Source organism: Aethalodelphis obliquidens, unplaced genomic scaffold, assembly GCF_003676395.1.
Source record: "Aethalodelphis obliquidens isolate GAN/ISIS:26980383/991018 unplaced genomic scaffold, ASM367639v1 scaffold12, whole genome shotgun sequence".
Lineage (NCBI taxonomy): Eukaryota > Metazoa > Chordata > Mammalia > Artiodactyla > Delphinidae > Aethalodelphis > Aethalodelphis obliquidens.
This window is the reverse complement of record NW_020837956.1, coordinates 22,826,566-22,845,441: the sequence shown is the minus strand read 5'-3', so window position 1 is coordinate 22,845,441 and position 18,876 is coordinate 22,826,566. Positions and strand designations below refer to the sequence as shown.

General features: G+C 47.1%; 1 protein-coding gene across 2 annotated transcripts in view; it reads left to right on the top strand.

Moving 5' to 3' along the window:
* The window catches only part of MAPRE3 (microtubule associated protein RP/EB family member 3), a 48,458-nt gene that overhangs the window by 25,286 nt on the left and 4,296 nt on the right, over positions 1-18,876 (top strand). For both annotated transcript variants that reach the window (XM_027113615.1, XM_027113616.1), the window contains exon 2: positions 18,150-18,277. In XM_027113615.1, coding sequence (XP_026969416.1) covers positions 18,157-18,277 — 121 coding nt within the window. In that variant the 5' untranslated portion in view covers positions 18,150-18,156. The remainder of the gene's footprint in view (positions 1-18,149; positions 18,278-18,876) is intronic.

The following is an 18,876-nucleotide window of genomic DNA, read 5'->3' as shown; positions in this document are numbered from 1 at the left end:
CATTTGGTTTTCAAGATCCAAATGTAGAACCTCATGTGTATTTCTTTGGAATGGTTTAGCCCCTTGCCGTAGGCCGTCACAGCAATCTGGTATCCTGATTCTATCAGCCAGTGGTTGCGGAAGTGGTGGAACATGACCCTCATCTTAAAAGGAAGAAGGCATCCAGGTATGAGTCAGGGCTGGCAGGGCTTCAGTATTAGGAAGAGTGATGGCAGGAGAGCACCAATCTGAGGCTGAGGGTCTAAGGAATGGAGAAGGCAAAGAAAAGAACAGGAGGGAAGGAGTGGAGTGAAATTGTGAACACCAGCACAAGAAGTTTAGTCTCTATCCTATAGACTCTATATAGGTGTAAAGGGCCACTGGAGGTTTGGTGTGGGGGGGAGGCAAGGATTCAAAACGGTGTTTTTAGAAAGTTTGTCCTGCAGTGAGAGGTAAGAAAGTTTAATGGAGACTACAGTCAGGAATACCATCAAGTCACAAAGTGCCAATTTGGACAAGGAGGATGTCAGTGATAATGGAAGGGATGAGATGGATGAGAAAAATCAATGACTTGACAACTTGGCCATAATGGGAGAGGTAGGATTAGATCCAAATACCTTTTTTTTTTTTTTTTTTTTTTTGCGGTACGTGGGCCTCTCACTGTTGTGGCCTCTCCCGTTGCGGATCCGGACGCGCAGGCCCAGCAGCCATGGCTCACGGGCCCAGCCGCTCCACGGCATGTGGGATCTTCCCGGACCAGGGCCGGGGCATGAACCTACGTCCCCTGCATCGGCAGGCGGACTCTCAACCACTGCGCCACCAGGGAAGCCCTATTTAATATCTTTATTGGAGTATAATTGCTTTACAATGGTGTGTTAGTTTCTGCTTTATAACAAAGTGAATCAGCTATACATATACATATATCCCCGTATCTCCCTGCTTTTTTAAAAAACTATATTTTATTGAGTTTCTTTCTTGTCATAAAAGTTATACATATTCACTGTAAAAAATTTAGAAAATCCAGATAACTCCAAAGAAGAAAATCAAAATCCCCTGTAACCCCACTATCGGACAGAACCAAAATTATTATTTAAGAATATACCCTCACATTATTCTTCTATGCCTGTGGGTATATTTCTGCTCTGTAACAGTTTCCCCCAATTTAATGTATTGTAAACATCTTTCCGTGTCTTTCAGTTGGGATTATGTTTTGGTACAAGTAACAGCAAACCCTAACCCAAACCAACAGTGGCTTAAACAAATTATAGGGGTATTTTCCTCACATGCCAGGAGTCTGGAAGTAGGAGATACAGGCAGGGAGAACAGCTCAAGGACGTTATCAAGGACACTCCAGCTCCTTAGCTTGTTGGGTGTTACCTCATGTCTCCAGGTGGCTCTTAGTTGTAAGAGAGGCTGGGAAGCAAGTATTTCATTTTTCTGACCTGTCTAGTGGAGAAAGGTGGGGGAAAATGCTGTTGGGAGTGGGTGCTGAGTCAGCCAGCCCACGGTGCCAGAGAGGCACTGCATATTCTTCTACAACGTTGTTTTCTTAAGCAGCTGCATAGTTTAGATGTACCATGATTTGTTTAACAGTTCATTGTTGTTGATCATTTCACTTGTTTCCAGTTTTTCATTATTATAAATATGCTTCTATGTATTAAAGCTTTATATATAGCCATAATTTTTGCTACAGTAGAAAATTCCTTAATTCTATAAGTAGAATTAAGGTCCAAAAATATGTAAAAATGTAAAGGCTTTTAATATATTTTTTGGCCAAATTGCCCTTCAAAAAGATTGTACCGAATTACACTCTCACCTGCAATGTTTAAAAGAGTACAATTCCCTGCACCCTCAACAACAGGTTTTTGTTTGTTTGTCATTAAGCTATTATCCTATGACCATTATGCGGATTTAACTTAGTACTAGCCTTGACCAGACTGAAGTGCCCTGAAGAGGGACACTGAGAACCTCAGCCAGCCCCCACCCTTCCCCATCCCTGCCCGGAGGTGCAGGTCTGCAGGACGTCCTGTGCTTCCAGGTGGCAGGTGCGAGTCCTCGTCCTGGCGGGCGCTGCAGAGGACTCGTGATGTTTCTGGTGAGCATGTACGTCACTCATCTACCTTTATTTTGAAAGTCCTTTCTGCCACTGTGGAGTCATCACCATTTGTCCCGTCTTAGTCCTAAGGCAAGGCCCTGCTGGCCTGTCTGGGACTGAGGTGCTTCTGGGAGCTGGCCTCTTGAAACAAGGCTCCCCCCACCCCCGCATCCGGATGTGCCTCAGGTAAGGTAGCCTTACAGGCCTACTTCACTCTGTAACAGAGGGAAGGCCGAGAAGACGGTATTGGTAGATTCTTGGGAGGTATTTTAATCCTATTAAGCTGCTTTGAGGACATGCTGCAGTTTCCTGGGGAGGCGGCCAGAAAAGTAAATTATCCCTGCACATCCCTTTGAAATAATTATTAACTAGTCAGCAGTTAGCCACTGCGCACAGTCCTTCTCCTCAAATGAGGAGTCATCTAGGGGTGAGAGGATTCCTCTGGCCAAGTCATGTCTGTGCACACAGTAGGTGCTTAAATACTCACATGTGGAGGCATAGATTCGTGTGTGAACAAATGAGTGACTGATGAACCCAAGTGAGTCTGTGCTCAGTGCAGGAGCAGAGGCCAGGCCCTAGCACCACACCACCACCATCCAAAATAAGAAAAAGAAGAGGAAAACACAGGCAGGACACTCTATGACAGAAGTCGCAGCAAGATCCTTTCTGACCCACCTCCCAGAGAAACGGAAATAACAACAAAAATAAACAAATGGGACCTAATGAAACTTAGAAGCTTTTGCGCAGCAAAGGAAACCATAAACAAGACGAAAAGATAACCCTCAGAATGGGAGAAAATATTTGCAAATGAAGCAACTGACAAAGGATTAATCTCCGAAATATACAAGCAGCTCATGCAGCTCAATATCAAAAAAACAAACAACCCAATCCAAAAATGGGCAGAAGACCTAAACAGACATTTCTCCAAAGAAGACATACAGATGGCCAAGAAGCACGTGAAAAGCTGCTCAACATCATTAATTATTAGAGAAATGAAAATCAAAACTACAGTGAGGTATCACCTCACACCATTTAGAATGGGCATCATCAAAAAATCTACAAACAATAAATGTTGGAGAGGGTGTGGAGAAAAGGGAACCCTCTTGCACTGTTGGTGGGAATGTAAATTGACACAGCCACTATGGAGAACAGTATGGAGGTTCCTTAAAAAACTAAAAATAGAACTACCATACGACCCAGCAATCCCACTACTGGGCATATACCCTGAGGAAACCATAATTCAAAGAGTCATGTACCGCGATGTTCATTGCAGCTCTATTTACAATAGCCAGGACATGGAAGCAACCTAAGTGTCCATCGACAGATGAATGGATAAAGAAGATGTGGCACATATATACAATGGCATATTACTCAGCCATAAAAAGAAACAAAATTGAGTTATTTGTAGTGAGGTGGATGGACCTCGAGTCTGTCATACAGAGTGAAGTAAGTCAGAAAGAGAAAAACAAAAACCGTATGCTAACACATATATATGGAATCTAAAAAAAAAAAAAAAGGTTCTGAAGAACCTAGGGGCAGGACAGGAATAAAGACACAGATGTAGAGAATGGACGTGAGGACACGGGGAGGGGGAACGGTAAGCTGGGACGAAGTGAGAGAGTGGCATGGACATATATACACTACCAAATGTAAGATAGATAGCTAGTGGGAAGCAGGCGCATAGCACAGGGAGATCAGCCCGGTGCTTTGTGACCACCTAGAGGGGTGGGATAGGGAGGGTGGGAGCGAGAGGGAAGAGGGAGGAGATATGGGGATATATGTATACGTATAGCTGATTCACTTTGTTATAAAGCAGAAACTAACATACCATTGTAAAGCAATTATACTCCAATAAAGATGTTTAAGAAAAAAAAACTATTCAGAGGAAAAATGAAAAGATAAGAAAAAGAAAACACCAGAATTGTGATTCCAGGAAGGAAACGCTAAGGATTCTATTTAAGCGGTCCCTTCACGACCTTACCCTGACCTCCAGAGAGGCTGCACGCAGAGTGTGAGAAGCAGTATCCTGAGGAAACTGAGCTCTCTGCGAGCTTTCCTTTGAAGGCGTGGTTTGAGGCTACCGTCAGTTACTACCACCGTGAGGGGAGAGAAGGGAAGAGAATGTTATGTACGTGTGAGATCTGGAAAAACCTTCAGCGTTACAAGAAAAGAAAGCAACCCTGATTCCCCATTAGTGGCCAAGCTTTTGGTTCTTAGATCAAGGCCCAGTTTTTCTCCTTCTTGAATTATCCAACAGTCTCTTTTTCCTAGAGTGGAAACCAATAGGCCAAAATGACCTCATTGAAAACAAGACATCTAAAAGTAGACCAGCAGGATTCAAAGTATTACTCCAGTGACTAGAAATATGTGGGAGAGAAAGTAATAGGATTTCACTGGGGGTAAGCCTGCCTGTTGAGAAACGTTGTGTATTTTCAGTGAGCTACAAACATTGTACAGCATGAAGGACCATCAAATTTAAAGGACACCTTAAAACCAAGTGGATAAAAGCCCCCACTAGCTTAGCCGCTAGGACTAATTCCCTTAAGAGAGCTAAGTAGGGCTTGCCACCGTCAAGAGAGACTGCAGTAGACTTGATGTCTGATGAGTCCCATGAAACTGACTCATAACATCAACAGTTTATCCAGATCTCACACACACGGACAGACATGTTTATGGTAATTAGGTGGGCCCAGAGTGGGAGGTTGCTGAAGGGCTGATTTAACTCACAAAAGGCCTCTTCATGTTGAGATTCCCAGGGAAGGGACTTGTATACCAAGGACTTGATTAAGTTATAAATGTGATAATTTCAGAAAAGTTGGAAAGTTTTGAATGGCCTATAATCAGAAGTAAAGGATTTACCTCCTTGGGATAAATCATGCCTGGGTAATGAACTTTACTTTGACAAAACTGTAACTTCTCTTTAAAAACCGTATGTCCTTTGGGACTTCCCTGGTGGCCCAGTGGTTAAGACTCCGTGCTTCTACTGCGGGGGGCACAGGTTCGATCCCTGGTCAGGGAACCAAGATCCCGCATGTCGCGTGGAGCGGCCACAAAAACAAAAACAAAAACAACTTATGTCCTTTCTGAAAGAAAATAGTAGCTAGAAACAGTCTTAGAGCTTCCCTCATCTTTGGGATACGACAAAAGGTCATCCACATAAAGAATCACAGGGAAATTTAAGGTCCTTGAGGTTGTGGTTGAGGACTTGTGAAAGGAGGAATAGCCTCAGATCTTTTGGGCAGAACAGTCCAGTTATACTGTTGATTTTCCCAGAAGGAGGCAAACACATGTTGACTATTTTGGTCTAAAGGAACACTAAAGAAAGCAGAACATGAAACTATGACTGTAAAATATGCAACCTCAGGAGGCACTAGGGATAAAAGAGTATTTGGTTCTGGTCAGGGAATGACTATTCTATTTATGGCCTCAAGGTCCTGAGTAAATCTGTATCCCCACACCTTGGGTAGGGTTATTATGAGGACTTGTTCAAGATATGATGTGTCCTTTCTCTATTATGCTTTTGACTATTTATTTTAGTCTTTCTTTAGCTTCTGATTTAAGAAGGTTTTGTGCAAGTTCGGGAAGAAATTTAGACAGGTCACTCTGCACCTTAATGGATTCAGCCTCAGTAATCCTGCAAACGCTTGATGTTTGAAACTTTGTTCCCCTTTCATTTTAAAGCGCCTCTCAATTTTGTTCAGCTTGAAGGCTGCCTGAACTGGCCACTATGATTCTAAAGCATGCTTGCTGAAATTATGCCACCTAGAAAGATAAATTCACACACTTGGGTTACAGTATAAATGCCTGTAAGAAGCAGGAGCCTGGGCTGGAGGGGCACAAACTTAGGTTTAAACTGAGACAAACCCATAATTTTTGGAATAGTCAGTCCGAAGCGTTGCTTGTGTACCTGTGTTTTCTCAACCCCCTCCCCAACCTAATGCCTGGGTCTCCCACCTACAAAACCCAATCAGATTTGTAGTTCCAGAGGACAGAAAAGTCTGGAGAGATCTCTGCCAGAGCCAGACTGTCACGGACAAAGCAAGAGAAGATTGAGGAAGGTTCTCACAGGGTTTTTTGTAATTGCCAAAAACTGGAAACAGCCCAGATGTCCTTCAGTGGGTGAATGGATAAACCGTGGCATATCCATACTTGTACCATTGTTTGGACTACTATGCAGCAATAAAAAAGAACTATTAATCCGTGCAACAGCTTGGATGGAACTCGAAGGTATTATGCTAAGAAAAAAAAAGCCGATCTCAAAAGGTTGTTGTATGATCCCATTTCTGTAACATTCTTAAAATTACAAAATGATAATGATAGAAAACATATCTTTAATTACCAGGGATTAGAGTAGGAGGAGGGCATGGCTATAAAGGGGTAGCATGAGGGAGTTTCTTTGAGGTTATAGAATAGTCTGTGCCCTAGCAGAGTGGTGATTACATGAATCTGTACATGTGATAAAATTTCATAGACTGGACCACAACAACACAAAATAAGGGTGAGTGTAAAAACTGATGAAATCCAAATGAGGTCTGTAGCTTAGTTAATAACGTACCCACGTCAATCTCCTGGCCTTAACAATTGTCATGTAAGATGTTATTGGGGAAGCTGGATGAGGATATGTGGGAATTCTTTGTCCTATTTTGCAATTGTGAGTCTAAAATTATTTCAAAATAAAAAGTTTACGAAAATTTGGAGGGGCACTGATTTCTGCAAGCAGCACTTGGGAATCTCTTCAGTTCTTACCGGAAAAGATAATATAAACTAAAGCCTCAAGAGTTATAAATTTAATGCAGTTTCTAAGCATTGTAATTTCACTTTGTATATTTTTGATTTGGAAATTACACTCAGCTACTATTTTAACTATAGTAGTGTTACAAATATTTTTGTATTGTTACAGATATATACATGGGGGAAAACATCCCTTGCTGAGTTTCCCCCAGGATGGAATAACTCCCAGCTGCCTTACAGAGCTCTTGGTTGTAGCTTCTGTCTACCTTTAACCACAGCTCCTTCTGCCCGCAACATGCATTCTGGGGTGAACTATTTGTAATCCTCTCCTTCCTCCCAGTCTGTTCCTCTATCCTTTTGACTCTTATTTGCTTGATGAGCTTTTCCTTCAAGACCCAACTCAAACTATGCTTCCTCTAGAAGCCGTCCCTGACCCAGGAAGCAGAGCTGCTCAGCAGCATGCCCTTCCTGCATCTGGGGTTGTGTAATGTGTCGCCCTTTGGTTATTGTGTTCACGTGTCTAACTCCCACCCTAGTCTGCGAACTCCTCAAGGGGCCAGACTGGGTCCCTTTCCTTTCCTTAGGCCCCATGCCTGGCTCAGTGCCTGGAACACACACTCCATAAACGGTGATCAATGAGTAGGTGAATCTGAGGCTCTGGAAAGTCCTTAGTAACAAATTTTGTTTATTCTACCCTTCCTTAATAATTTTCAACAAAACTAAAGACCAAAAGGGGATTTGATTAACCACAGTTAAACAACAGTATATTAATATTTAAAACATTTTCCAAACATTCAACTTAGTCAAGACTTTATTATATTAAAATTTGTTCCCATTCTTTCTTTTCGTTCATGACACCATGTTGTAAAAAGCTTTAGTAAGACCATGAGGTTGCACTCATGAGCCTCCTTAGACAGATACGATCTAGAATTTAAGGATAGGACATGAATTTTCCAGATTTTACTGAAAGAAGCGAGGTGTTTTCCGCCTCACAAGCCATCACTCTCTAGTCCACCTGCAGTGCTGCAGCGGACCCAGTGGCCTTGGTGATGAACCCCTGATTTCCCTCCTCAGCATCCTCTCGGGCAAATGATCCGGGACTCTGGAATTGTCTGCAGGTCTAGCTTCTGTCCTCACACTCCAACAGAACGACTCAGTTTCATCATTTCTTTTTGCACAGTCTAATGACTATTTCTCTATCCAAGGCCTGGTAACTTCATTAAACAGGGCAGGTAACCTCCTCCTTGAAATTGGTCCCTCCCTTGGCTCCTGGGACACCACGTCCCTCCCATTTCCTCTCTTGATTGCATCCTCTAACATTCCTCTAAGATTTAATCATTGGTCTCGTGCTCATTTTTCAAATAAAAGTAATAATAAACATGTTTCCCAAGTCCCCAATTTTCCATATTCTCTTCACTGCTTTCTGTTGTCCTGTCATCTATAAAGGCCTAAGTTAGGTGCCACCTACCCCCAGAAGCCATCTAACTACTGAGGCCCCACTCATCCTTTACACTCTCCTGGAGCACTTAAAAGCCAAATACCCTTGCACAAGTTAGTACTTCATATATTCTCTTGGAACTATAAAACAAGGAAATCTCTTATTTTATGAATTACTCTTATTTCTTCAACCAAACGAAGGCTCCTTAAGGAGAAGACCCATGACTTAAAATCATCCCATGTCCTCATGGTGCCCTGTGGGGTGCTCAGCACATTATGGTAGTGGTCAGTGAACACTTGCTGAGTGACAGTAGAGCAATGTTTCAGTAGCTTGGAAAGAGAAATATGAAGAAGAAAAACCGGGACTTCCCTGGTGGCGCAGCGGTTGAGAATCTGCCTGCCAATGCAGGGGACATGGGTTCGAGCCCTGGTCTGGGAAGATCCCACATGCCGCAGAGCAACTAAGCCCATGAACCACAACTACTGAGCCTGCGCTCTAGAGCCCGCAAGCCACAACTACTGAAGCCCGTGTGCCTAGAGCCCGTGCTCTGCAACAAGAGAAGCCGCTGCAATGAGAAGCCCGCGCACTGCAACGAAGAGTAGCCCCTGCTCACAGCAACTAGAGAAAGCCCACGTGCAGCAACGAAGAACCAATGCAGCCAAAAATAAATAAATAAAAATGAAAAAGACTCAAAATTAGAAAGAGCACTATGGTCTTTGGCACACGGTGACAGTCATAAGAAACAGCTCCTGACTGGGTTGTGGCAGGTCATCCTCCAGATCAGCTGGAACCCCATTCAAGGATCGGACTGAGGTCGTGGCTTTGGGACCAGCCTGCTCTGCAGGGTCTTGACTCCTGCTACCAGGTCTGGGGTCAAGGGAAAGAACAGTTGAGGAGGTCTAGTCTGGTGATTTGCTAAACCGTTTCCTATGCTAGAACCATAAGGTTCACGGTGCAGTCACTGGTAACAGGAAAGGCAGTTATAGCTCTCATCAGGAGAGGTGCAGCTGCTGGCCATTCTGCAGCCTGCGGCTTCCAGCATGGTCCTCAAGACCAAATCTCCACATCCTGTGGCCGGGAAGAGCTTCTCGAGACCATCCAGCTCCTTCCCAGATACCTAGGACTGTACTTACAGCTAGGCATTATATTCCTTATTAAATCATAAATAAGGCTGCGTAACTCTGAAAGCTCACATTCTAATATTTAATAACCTTGTCACTGGCCTAAATCTAATTTTGGCTTTTTGTTTTTAAGCCTTCAGTGGAACTCTGCCTTCCACAAATATGTCTTGAAAATAATTCGGGGACCCTTGGTCTTCTCTAATTCTTTGGTTCCTAGAAGAACTCCCTGCAGTTCCCAGGTCTCTACCCTCTGCGCCCAACGGCTGTGAGGGAAACACCAGGTCTTTTGGTCCTGCAGGGGGTGTTGGGCATGCCTCAAGCAGGCTCCTTTAAGAATACCAAATCTCCAGTCAGACAACTTGGCTTTAAATCCTCGCTCTAACATTTCCTAGCTGCTTGACTTTGGGCCTCAGTCTCCTCATCTATAAAAAGGGGACAAAACAGTCCGCATTTCATAGAGCTGTTACGAGGACTAGGTGAGTCATGCATACAAAGCGCTGAGCAGAGGCCGGCACACAGCAAGTACTCGGTCAGCGTTACCAGCATGACTGAGGCAGACACTGAGAATCCAGGGGCACCTGTTTGAGAAGCAGACGCCCAACACACATCCAGCTTCAGGCCTCCGAGACTGTAGAACACCAGTCTGAGAGGGAGACAGACTACACAGAACTGTGCTTTTTCTGCCCCTTCTGCCTGGGGACCGCCATCTGGGCTTCCTGAAGCTGGGCCTCTAACCACGATCCTTCCCCAACTCCAGATTTCCCATATATTCTGCTTTGTAGATGCATCCTACCGGCCAGGAAAACTGGAACAGATGCTGTGGGATCAGAGGAGAGAGAACTCTGAGGAGCTTGCCAAAACGTTTCCCACTCCTGACACGGGGCTATGCCCGTTGTCACTGGGCTACCCCTTCCTGCCCGGGCCCAGGGGGGCTGAAGTCACCTGTTGGGAAAATCTGCAAAATTGTTACTCCTTGCCCCGCTGGGTCACACATCCAGATTATTCTGGGGTTGCATGGGGGCAATATGTGCAGGCAGGGATGAATGGTTCTGAGAGACCGGAAGAGCCCTGCCGACGGGTCACAAAGCCCTGGCAGACGCAGCCAATCACCTTCTTCTCATGGCTGACCAAAGCCCTGACTCACGGGGAGGCTCAGACCACAAAGCTGAATTTAAAAAGTGGAGATGGGGCAGGTGGAGTAGTTCCGCGGCTGGTGGGGAACCAGCGCACGCCTACTCCAGCAGGTCTAGGACAGGGATCTGGACGGTGTAAGTTCAGGTAGGGACTGGAACTTCTCCAGGATTCTTTTCTCACGACACTTTTAGGTCATGTCGCTCTTCCCTAAGATCCTGAACCCTGCTGAGGTCCCAGTCACTGGAGTCCTGAACGTGTCCTGCTGAACACGATCTAAACTCTGAAGAGGCAGATCTGGGTAATGCTGCCATGCCCCCTTGTAGCTGCTGTCCCGGGGAAGGAGTCCTCTGGGGAGTCCTGGCCAGATTGCTCTATCTGGTCATAACTCAGAGGGTTAATGGAAACCCGGGAGGGGAGTAAACAGAACTCCTCACTTGCTAAAATGAATCCATTTTTAGTAGGATCCGTGTCGGTGGGCAGGTAGAAGGTTAAACCTTTCTTTCCAAAGGTTCTCTACTGGACATCTTTAAGTTCCACAAACACCTACTTTTTAAGTCAACAAGCTTCCACGATGGGAGCTGCCATCAAAACAAGGCTACCAGCAGCAGGCTCCTGGAGCTGTGCAGTGTGGGGAAGCGAGGCTTAATGGTAGAACATGTGGCTTGGCCGTGGGCTCAGCCACCAGCTGCCTGTGAGACTTTGAGCAAGTAGTTTGAAGTATCCAAGCCTCACTTTTCAAGCCTGAAGAATCAGAATGATTCTCTTGAGCACGGGATTGCTGTGGGGTTAATGAGGGACCCCGTCGGTGGGAACCAGAGGTTAATCCTCTCTCCACTTTGGGGGCTGAACAACCTTCATGACAGGCAGAGGATGACTGATGTGTCTGACTCCTGTTCTTCCCAGCACCCTGGAAAGCTCCCCACAGAGTTCCGATCAGGGTTCTGAGCAGGGGCAGGCGTGGCTTTTGGTTGTGACCCTCTGGCAACTATGCTGGAGCTCTGGTGCCCACTTCTTTCCTTAATTAGTACTGGCTCAGGGCCCCGGACGCAATAAAATATTGCTGAATGAACGAATGAATGAATGAATGGGAGAGGCTGAACTGCAGTGTGGGGTTTCAGGTGGCAGGTGGGCTCAGAAGGTGTGGTTTTCTGGCCACATTCCCTACCTGTTGACCCCAAGGAGCAGGAGAGTAGCAAGCTGGCTGCACCTGCTGGCCACACACAACCAGATGCGGCACAGGGATGCAGCATGAAGCCCCGGGATGCTCAGCAAGAGATTGAAAACCACCTCTTCCTCTGATGCAAGGAAAAGAGAAACTATAGAACATGGCGATATAGCTGCCGGACTCCTCAGAGCAGGGCTTCGGGGTGGATCTGAGAACAGAACTCGGTACCTGTTGGGAGGATGCCCCAGTCAGACTGGCTCTCAGTCCAGCTCTGTGCACACCGCCGGGGAGGGGATTGCTGGCCCATCTGCGGCCTGAACATAAAGAGAGAGGGGGCCTGCAGCGGCTGCTGGGACGTGTGGGGAAAGGAACGTTTGTGTCTGTGGCACTAGTGGGCCTGGTGTCTCCTTACTGATCCTTCATGCTTCAAAAGCAGTTCTGGTCTTGGGGGGCACATTCAAGCCATGTCACTTTATCTTCCTTTCAAATGATGTTTCTTCAGCCCGTGTGGCTGACAGCTGTCATCTGGCCAAGTGGCATGTGCTCCCCTCCTCTGAAACTGGAGTCTATTCAGCCTACTTTCCCTCAACCCCAGGCCCAGCCCTCCTCTGCTCTCAGAGCCCCTCCCCACCACGGCCAATCCACCCATTTTATTTCCATGCCTTTGTGACAGACTGCTCATTTAATACTCTGACCTTTCTGCCAGCAAGTCTACCTAACAATGTCCAGAACAAACCTGACAAGGTTCAACATTGGTGCCTCTGTCCTCTCTCGTGCAGACTCTCATTCTGCGCGTCCCTGAGACTCGACTCTACCTGCCCCCCCGCAGGCGATGGTCGTGCCCCCTCAGTGGGGACGTGCACGGGAGGGGTACGTCCAGGCCTGCCCCCCTTCCGATAGCGTGTCTCCTGGTCTGCCATGGTGGCTGAAGTCCCCACCATGAATGCTGCTCTTGCGGATTTACCATTTGTCTCCCAAAAGCCTTAGTTATCATCTCAATTTCGAATATGAGGAGATGAAGGCTCTGGGTGCAGCCACTTGCTCAGACTCCAGATCAACCACTGGCAAGGCCAGAGCATGAACCCAAGCCATCTGCACCCAGACCCTTCGCTCCTCCCACACCACGGCACCCGGGAAGGAAGAGCGACTTGATTTTTGCACAGCTCTAGTGCAGGATGACTTGCTCTGATTTAGGCCGCTGAGCATTAAGAGAAAGGAAAGGAAGTGTCCCAGGGACGGGGTTGGAAGACCCTGCTATTGTAGCCCTTGGAACAGAGCCTGCCTCCTCTGGGTGGTTGCCTACCATTCTCTCAGGGGAGGAGAAGCAGCCCTTGGTTACAGGTGTAGTCAACTTTAAGAGTTGTCTCAGACATGGTCTCTGCTGGATTTGGAGGCGACTGGTCCACTTAGGGCTAGATGCTTGGGCCAATGCTTTATATGCCTCCTCCACCCCCAGAAGCTGCTCTGATTTGAATCGAGGCCCGAGTCAACCCCCAATACAGTAAGTCATCAGAAGTTGGACCCGTTGATGAGTTTAACTTATGGCTTTGGGGAAGCGGGAGGTTGGTTTAGTTGAGTCCAGAATCTTAGAGTAGGCCTAGTGCCCTAGGCCACTCCAGCTGGTTCAGTTCTCAGAGGACACCTGGGTCGGGAACAAGGACTCCACTCAAGCCCGTGCCCTGACGCCACCAGGTTTTGACCAAACCAGGCTTCCTCTTTGAGGGACAAGGTCAAAGTTAGGGGCTCTTCTTTTTCTAAACTGAGCTAGGGAGAGAGGGATTTGGGGATGGGAGAAACTTTTAAAGGAGTCTTTGCCCAGGACCTGGGTGCCACCTGCTGGCCATAATTTAGTTGTATTTATAGGGCCAGATCTGGGAGAGGAGAATTAAAAGGGCATCCTGCCCTCCCCACCATGATGAGGAATAGGGGAACTAGGAGGCTGGTTTCTTCGTGACCGCCCCCCGCCCCAGCAAGTGTGACTGAGAATCCTTGCAGAGACCCCCAAGTGTCTTGGATGAGTCCTCCTGAGCCAACATGGACCTCAGCTGGGCCAGAGGGTAGCATCACCTGAAAGAACCAGAGCCAGTCGCAAGTGGAGACAAAGCTCTGCCCCACGTTATCAACTGCCCACTCACACCCACTTCCCCAAAAGCGCCACAGGAGGTAAAAAGCATAATTGCTGGTTTGGCCCTGAGAGGAGCCTTTTTTTTCCAGCTTTCTCCTTACAGGCACTGTTGGCTCTTTGGGGACCCTAGGTTCAGACCAATCAAAGGTGTGGAAAATGCCCTTCCATCATCAGGCACGGACAGAGCTGGGAATTTCTGGCCAAGCTGAGAAGATTTGGGAATTTTTCCAGTACCTATGTAGCTTTTGGTGACTCTTAGGGCCCTGATAGCAAGGTCTTTAGTTGTGTTCTGGAAGGGAGACTGGAGATTTTTCATCCTTACCAAGGAGGAAAATAGCCAACGCTGTACCCCAGGGAGGTCACAAAACACCCCAATATCCCAGCCTGTGCCATTGCAATGCAGGCCAGGCAATCCCAGCCAAGCACATGCATCAGATGAGGACTTTGGTTCTAATACCTTGTTGTGCACCAGGAGGAGTTTTTAAATTATATAGATATAAAATAAAATGACTATAAAATATATAGCTATACACACACATATATATAGATAGAACACTAAATATATTATACAGTCAGCCCTCCGTATTCGTGGGTTCCATAGTCATGAATTCAACCAACCATAGATGGAAAATGTTTGAAAAAAAAATTCCAGAAAGTTCCAAAAAGTAAAACTTGAATTTGCCATGAACCAGCAGCTATTTACATAGTGTTTACATTGTATTAGGTATTATAAATACTCTAGAGACGACTTAAAGTATACAGGAGGATGTGCATAGGTTATTTGCAAATACCATGCCATTTTACATAAGGGACTCGAGCATCCACAGAGTTTGCTATCCACGGTGGTCCTGGAACAAATCTCCCATGGACACTGAGAGCCAACTATACTATACATTATATATAAATAGATTGGTATATATCATATGTAGTGTATCATATATAGTTATACATACTATATATGAATATGTACTACGTTATATATAAATATATATTAATGTATATTTATATAGTGTGTTATATATAAATGCATATATACTATGTAATAATATACATGATGTGGTTATATATAATATTTAGAGAGGCTAGGGAACCACAGGAAGGCTGCCCTCAGGTTAGAAGACCCTTGAAGCGCAAATGATTTCAGTCAAAAACTGGAGGATTAGTTTAGACTAGGACCAGTGCCTCTGCTTTTCTTCAATAACCAGCACTTGAAACTCATACACAGTAAACAGGAAAAAAATCCCTAAAGTGGCTCAGGAATTCCCAGGGCCAACCTAAGACCACCCTACACCTCCCAGAACCACCCCTGACCAGCCCAGACTCTGTACCCCAGGAGCACAGGGACAGAGCAGCCCCCAGGACCTCATGGAGAAATGAGTCCCAAAGCCTGTGGTAGGCCAGTATCCAGAATGGCTTGTCCCCTCTGCACTGAGATCCCACAGGCCTCTGCAGACCCCCGAAGGCCTGGCAGGTTCTGACCATTCTTATTGGGGCCGTTCAAATCCATTCTCCAGCTGTGCATGCTCTCTCCTTCCTGACTTTCTGTAGCACCTACCGTTTTCACCACACTTTGGGGCATTTGGTTATACTGTTCTCCTGTGTGTTGGTCTCCCCAGTGAGACTATAAACTCCTTGATGACAAGGGCAAATCTTTCTATTTCTCAGAGTCCCTAACTAAATACTCATCAAAATACAATGCACTTGCCTTGACCCTACCCATCTGCCTGTCTAATCAAGTCTGGTGTCCAGGCGCTCCTGCCACGCCTGCTGAGGTTACTTTAGGTGAGTTCCCTGGAAATTAAGAAGCACTCTCCTAACTCTAGTCTCTGTGATTGTCATTCACTGAGAATTGATCTAGAACCCCAAAGTGAATGAAACAGCCTGGCCATTGAGTTTACAGTCAGGTGGAAGGGACAGACAAGAGAATGTGATCAACGCCATGACTGAGTAAGCTCAGGGTGACAGAGAGACACAGATGAAGGCCATGTCTCCCTGCACAGGGGCTCAAAGAACGTGTCTTGGAGGAGATGGAGCCCAAGCTGAGTCCAGAAGGTTGAGTAGGGGAGGGAGAGTCCCGGCCAGAAGGTGATAAAAGATGGTTCAGAAAGAGGAGAAAAGGTGAGGAGGTGTCACTTAGTCATTCAACAAATTTGCTGAATACCTTGCCTGTGACAGGCCTAGAAACACCACTACTGGCTTCGAGATGCTAACTGATGAGGGAGGCAGGCATTTCAGCAAGTCCAGTGGTTAGTGCAAGGGTCAGGTTACAGGGTGGTGGCTCAAAACCACTGTGTAAGAGGGGACTCAAGTGCAGTCAAAATTACCCTCAGAAATCTCTGGAATTGTCAGCTCCTGAGTCCTTAGAAGCTCCCAAGATGATAATTTTTGTTGCGCTTGGCTTTTTGGCTCTGCCTGGCTTCCCTTTCCCTGGGCAATGAAGGACAAGGTCTATTTTTAAGAGGAGGAAGGACTAAGAATAAACAAGAGGGTTTCTTGATTTTTCTTCAAAAAATTTATTGAAGTTAAATGTGCATCTAGCGAGGTTCCATTATATATACTTGGGGTGAGGCCATGGGGCAGCACAGCCTAGCAGATACCAACTGAGCCTCTTCTCTAAAGCAGCTTCTCTAATTTAACTGTGTCTGTAGACCCTCTTGGTCAAGCAAGTGCAGTTTCTGACTCAGTAGATCTAGGGCGAGCCTCAAGAATTAGAATTTCTAACTTGAAATTTCTAACAAGCTGGTGCCCATAGAGCACCAAAGCTGCTCCAGGGACCACAGTTTGAGAACCTCTAGAGCAGAGAATGAGTGGACTTTGGGGGTGGTGGCTGCATGCCAGGCAGAGGGTGAGTAGAGAGCTGCCCATGGCTCCCAGTTGGGGGATCAAAGTAGAAGACAGGGCTGGAGAGGGAGGGCTCATTGAAGAGCTTCATAAGTGATGGGGAGGGGGTCACATTATAAGAGCAGGTGCCCACAGGGGACCCGGAAGTGGGATGGGTGTATTCTTCCTTCAGGGAGACAATCTGCGTATTAAACCTAAATATTCTTCACTCCAGAAATACGTACTCTCACAATTGGTGAAATACGCAGTCCTATTTCTCCATTTATGATAAAGACCTAGTCACAAGAAATATTTCCCTCTCTCTTAACGGTGCAAGTCAGTAATAACAACTGACACTTGACCTCTGCGTGGGGATGGGGGAGGGTAAGGAGGCGCTTACACCCACTGGCGGGGGGGGGGGGGCGGGGGGGGGAAGGGGGGGTGGGGGCGTGGCCAGGGCTGCTTTCACATAGATCCTGACCGCAGCAGTGTCAGGGATGGACTAGGGGGAGGGAGTGCCTGGGGGCCGGAAGGCCCCCTAGGAGGCTTCTGCTAACCTTGGCTGGAGAGAATGGATGCAGAAACCCCGAGGCAGCAGGAGGCGAGGCGAAGAGCAGGACACACTGGGAAGGCAGAGGAGCCGGGCTCACTGAATGATGGGCTCTGAGGATGAGCGGGAGAAGGCTGTCTGGGACGACCCCACAGGTTTCCAGCGTGGGTGACTGGGTGCCTGGTGGTGACATTCACTGGGATAACGAATACAAGAGCAGAAGCGTGTATTGAGGGAAGTTTCTGGATAAGCGGAATTCAGGTGCCTGTGGATCGGCCAGCAGGCCACAGGGATTATAGGGTATGAAGTCGGAGCAGAGGCGAAGATTAGTCAGCTTTCTAGAACCCAAATCTGGTCAAGTACTGTCTGCTTAAAATCCTCTAATGGCTTCCCTTGTTTAAACAGAGAGTCCAGACTCCTCCTCATGGTAACCAAAGCCCGTCGCTACCAGCCCCTTCCAGTCTCGTTGCGCCACACCCCAACACAAACACCCGCTCCCCAGGCCTGCTGAACAGCTCAGAGTCCCGGAATAAGCCATGCCTTTGTTCTTGACAGTCCTGGGGCCTGCACTGCCCTTCTACCCCATCCCCTGTATGTTGAGAAAATTCGTACCCCTTTCAGGCTGCTCTGAAGTCTTCGCTGACCCTGTCAAGCAGAAGAGATCCCTCCCTTCTTTGTGCCATCCCCGAACTTTGCATGTGCTGCTTTTCCTGCCCTGTCACTCCCTGCTGTGGGGATTTGCCTGTCTGTAAACTCCTTGGACGCAGAGACCACGTCTGACTTCACCACTTCTTAGCGCAGGTCTAGCATATAGCAGACACTCACCAAATGCTTCAAGAGTGAATGAGTACCCCTTCTCCAAGAGGTAAACTGCTGGTCTGGAGGAAGATGCTTCTCGTTTCCCCAGAGACCCTCCAGCTCCCCCTCCTTCGGGCTCAAGAACAGCACAAGGCCCCCAGGGTCTTACCTTGCCTTTCTTCTTTCTTTACAGCTGGGGTATGGCCGTCAATGTGTACTCCACGTCTGTGACCAGTGAGAATCTGAGTCGCCATGATATGCTCGCATGGGTCAATGACTCCCTGCACCTCAACTATACCAAGATAGAGCAGCTCTGCTCAGGTGGGAGGCTGGGAATCGGGGGGAAGTGGGCTCTGCTGGGGGGACAAAGGGGGGTAGGCAGGAGGCAGAACAGCCACAGCAGACAGTGGAGCTTGTAACTGGGATTAAGGAGGAGTGCTGCGGAGCCCTCAACTAGCCAAAGTGTTTGGAGTTGGAGTAAGGAAATAGGGGTCTACGTGGGATGGAAAGAGTAAAAAGCAAAGAGCAGGGGCTTCCCTGGTGGCACAGCGGTTAAGAATCCGCCTGCCAATGCAGGGGGACACGGGTTGGAGCCCTGGCCGGGAAGGTCCCACATGCCATGGAGCAACTAAGCCCGTGCACCACAACTACTGCGCCTGCACTCTAGAGCCTGCGAGCCTCAACTACGGAGCCAATGTGCCACAGCTACTGAAGCCTGTGCACCTAGAGCCCATGCTCCGCAACAAGAGAAGCCACCGCAATGAGAAGCCCGTGCACTGCAACGAAGAGTAGCCCCCGCTCACCGCAACTAGAGAAAGCCCGCACGTACCAACAAAGACCCAATGCAGCCAAAAATAAATAAATTAAATAAATAAATTTATTTTTTTAAAAAAAACAACCCACAGCTTCCTAAGGAGAGG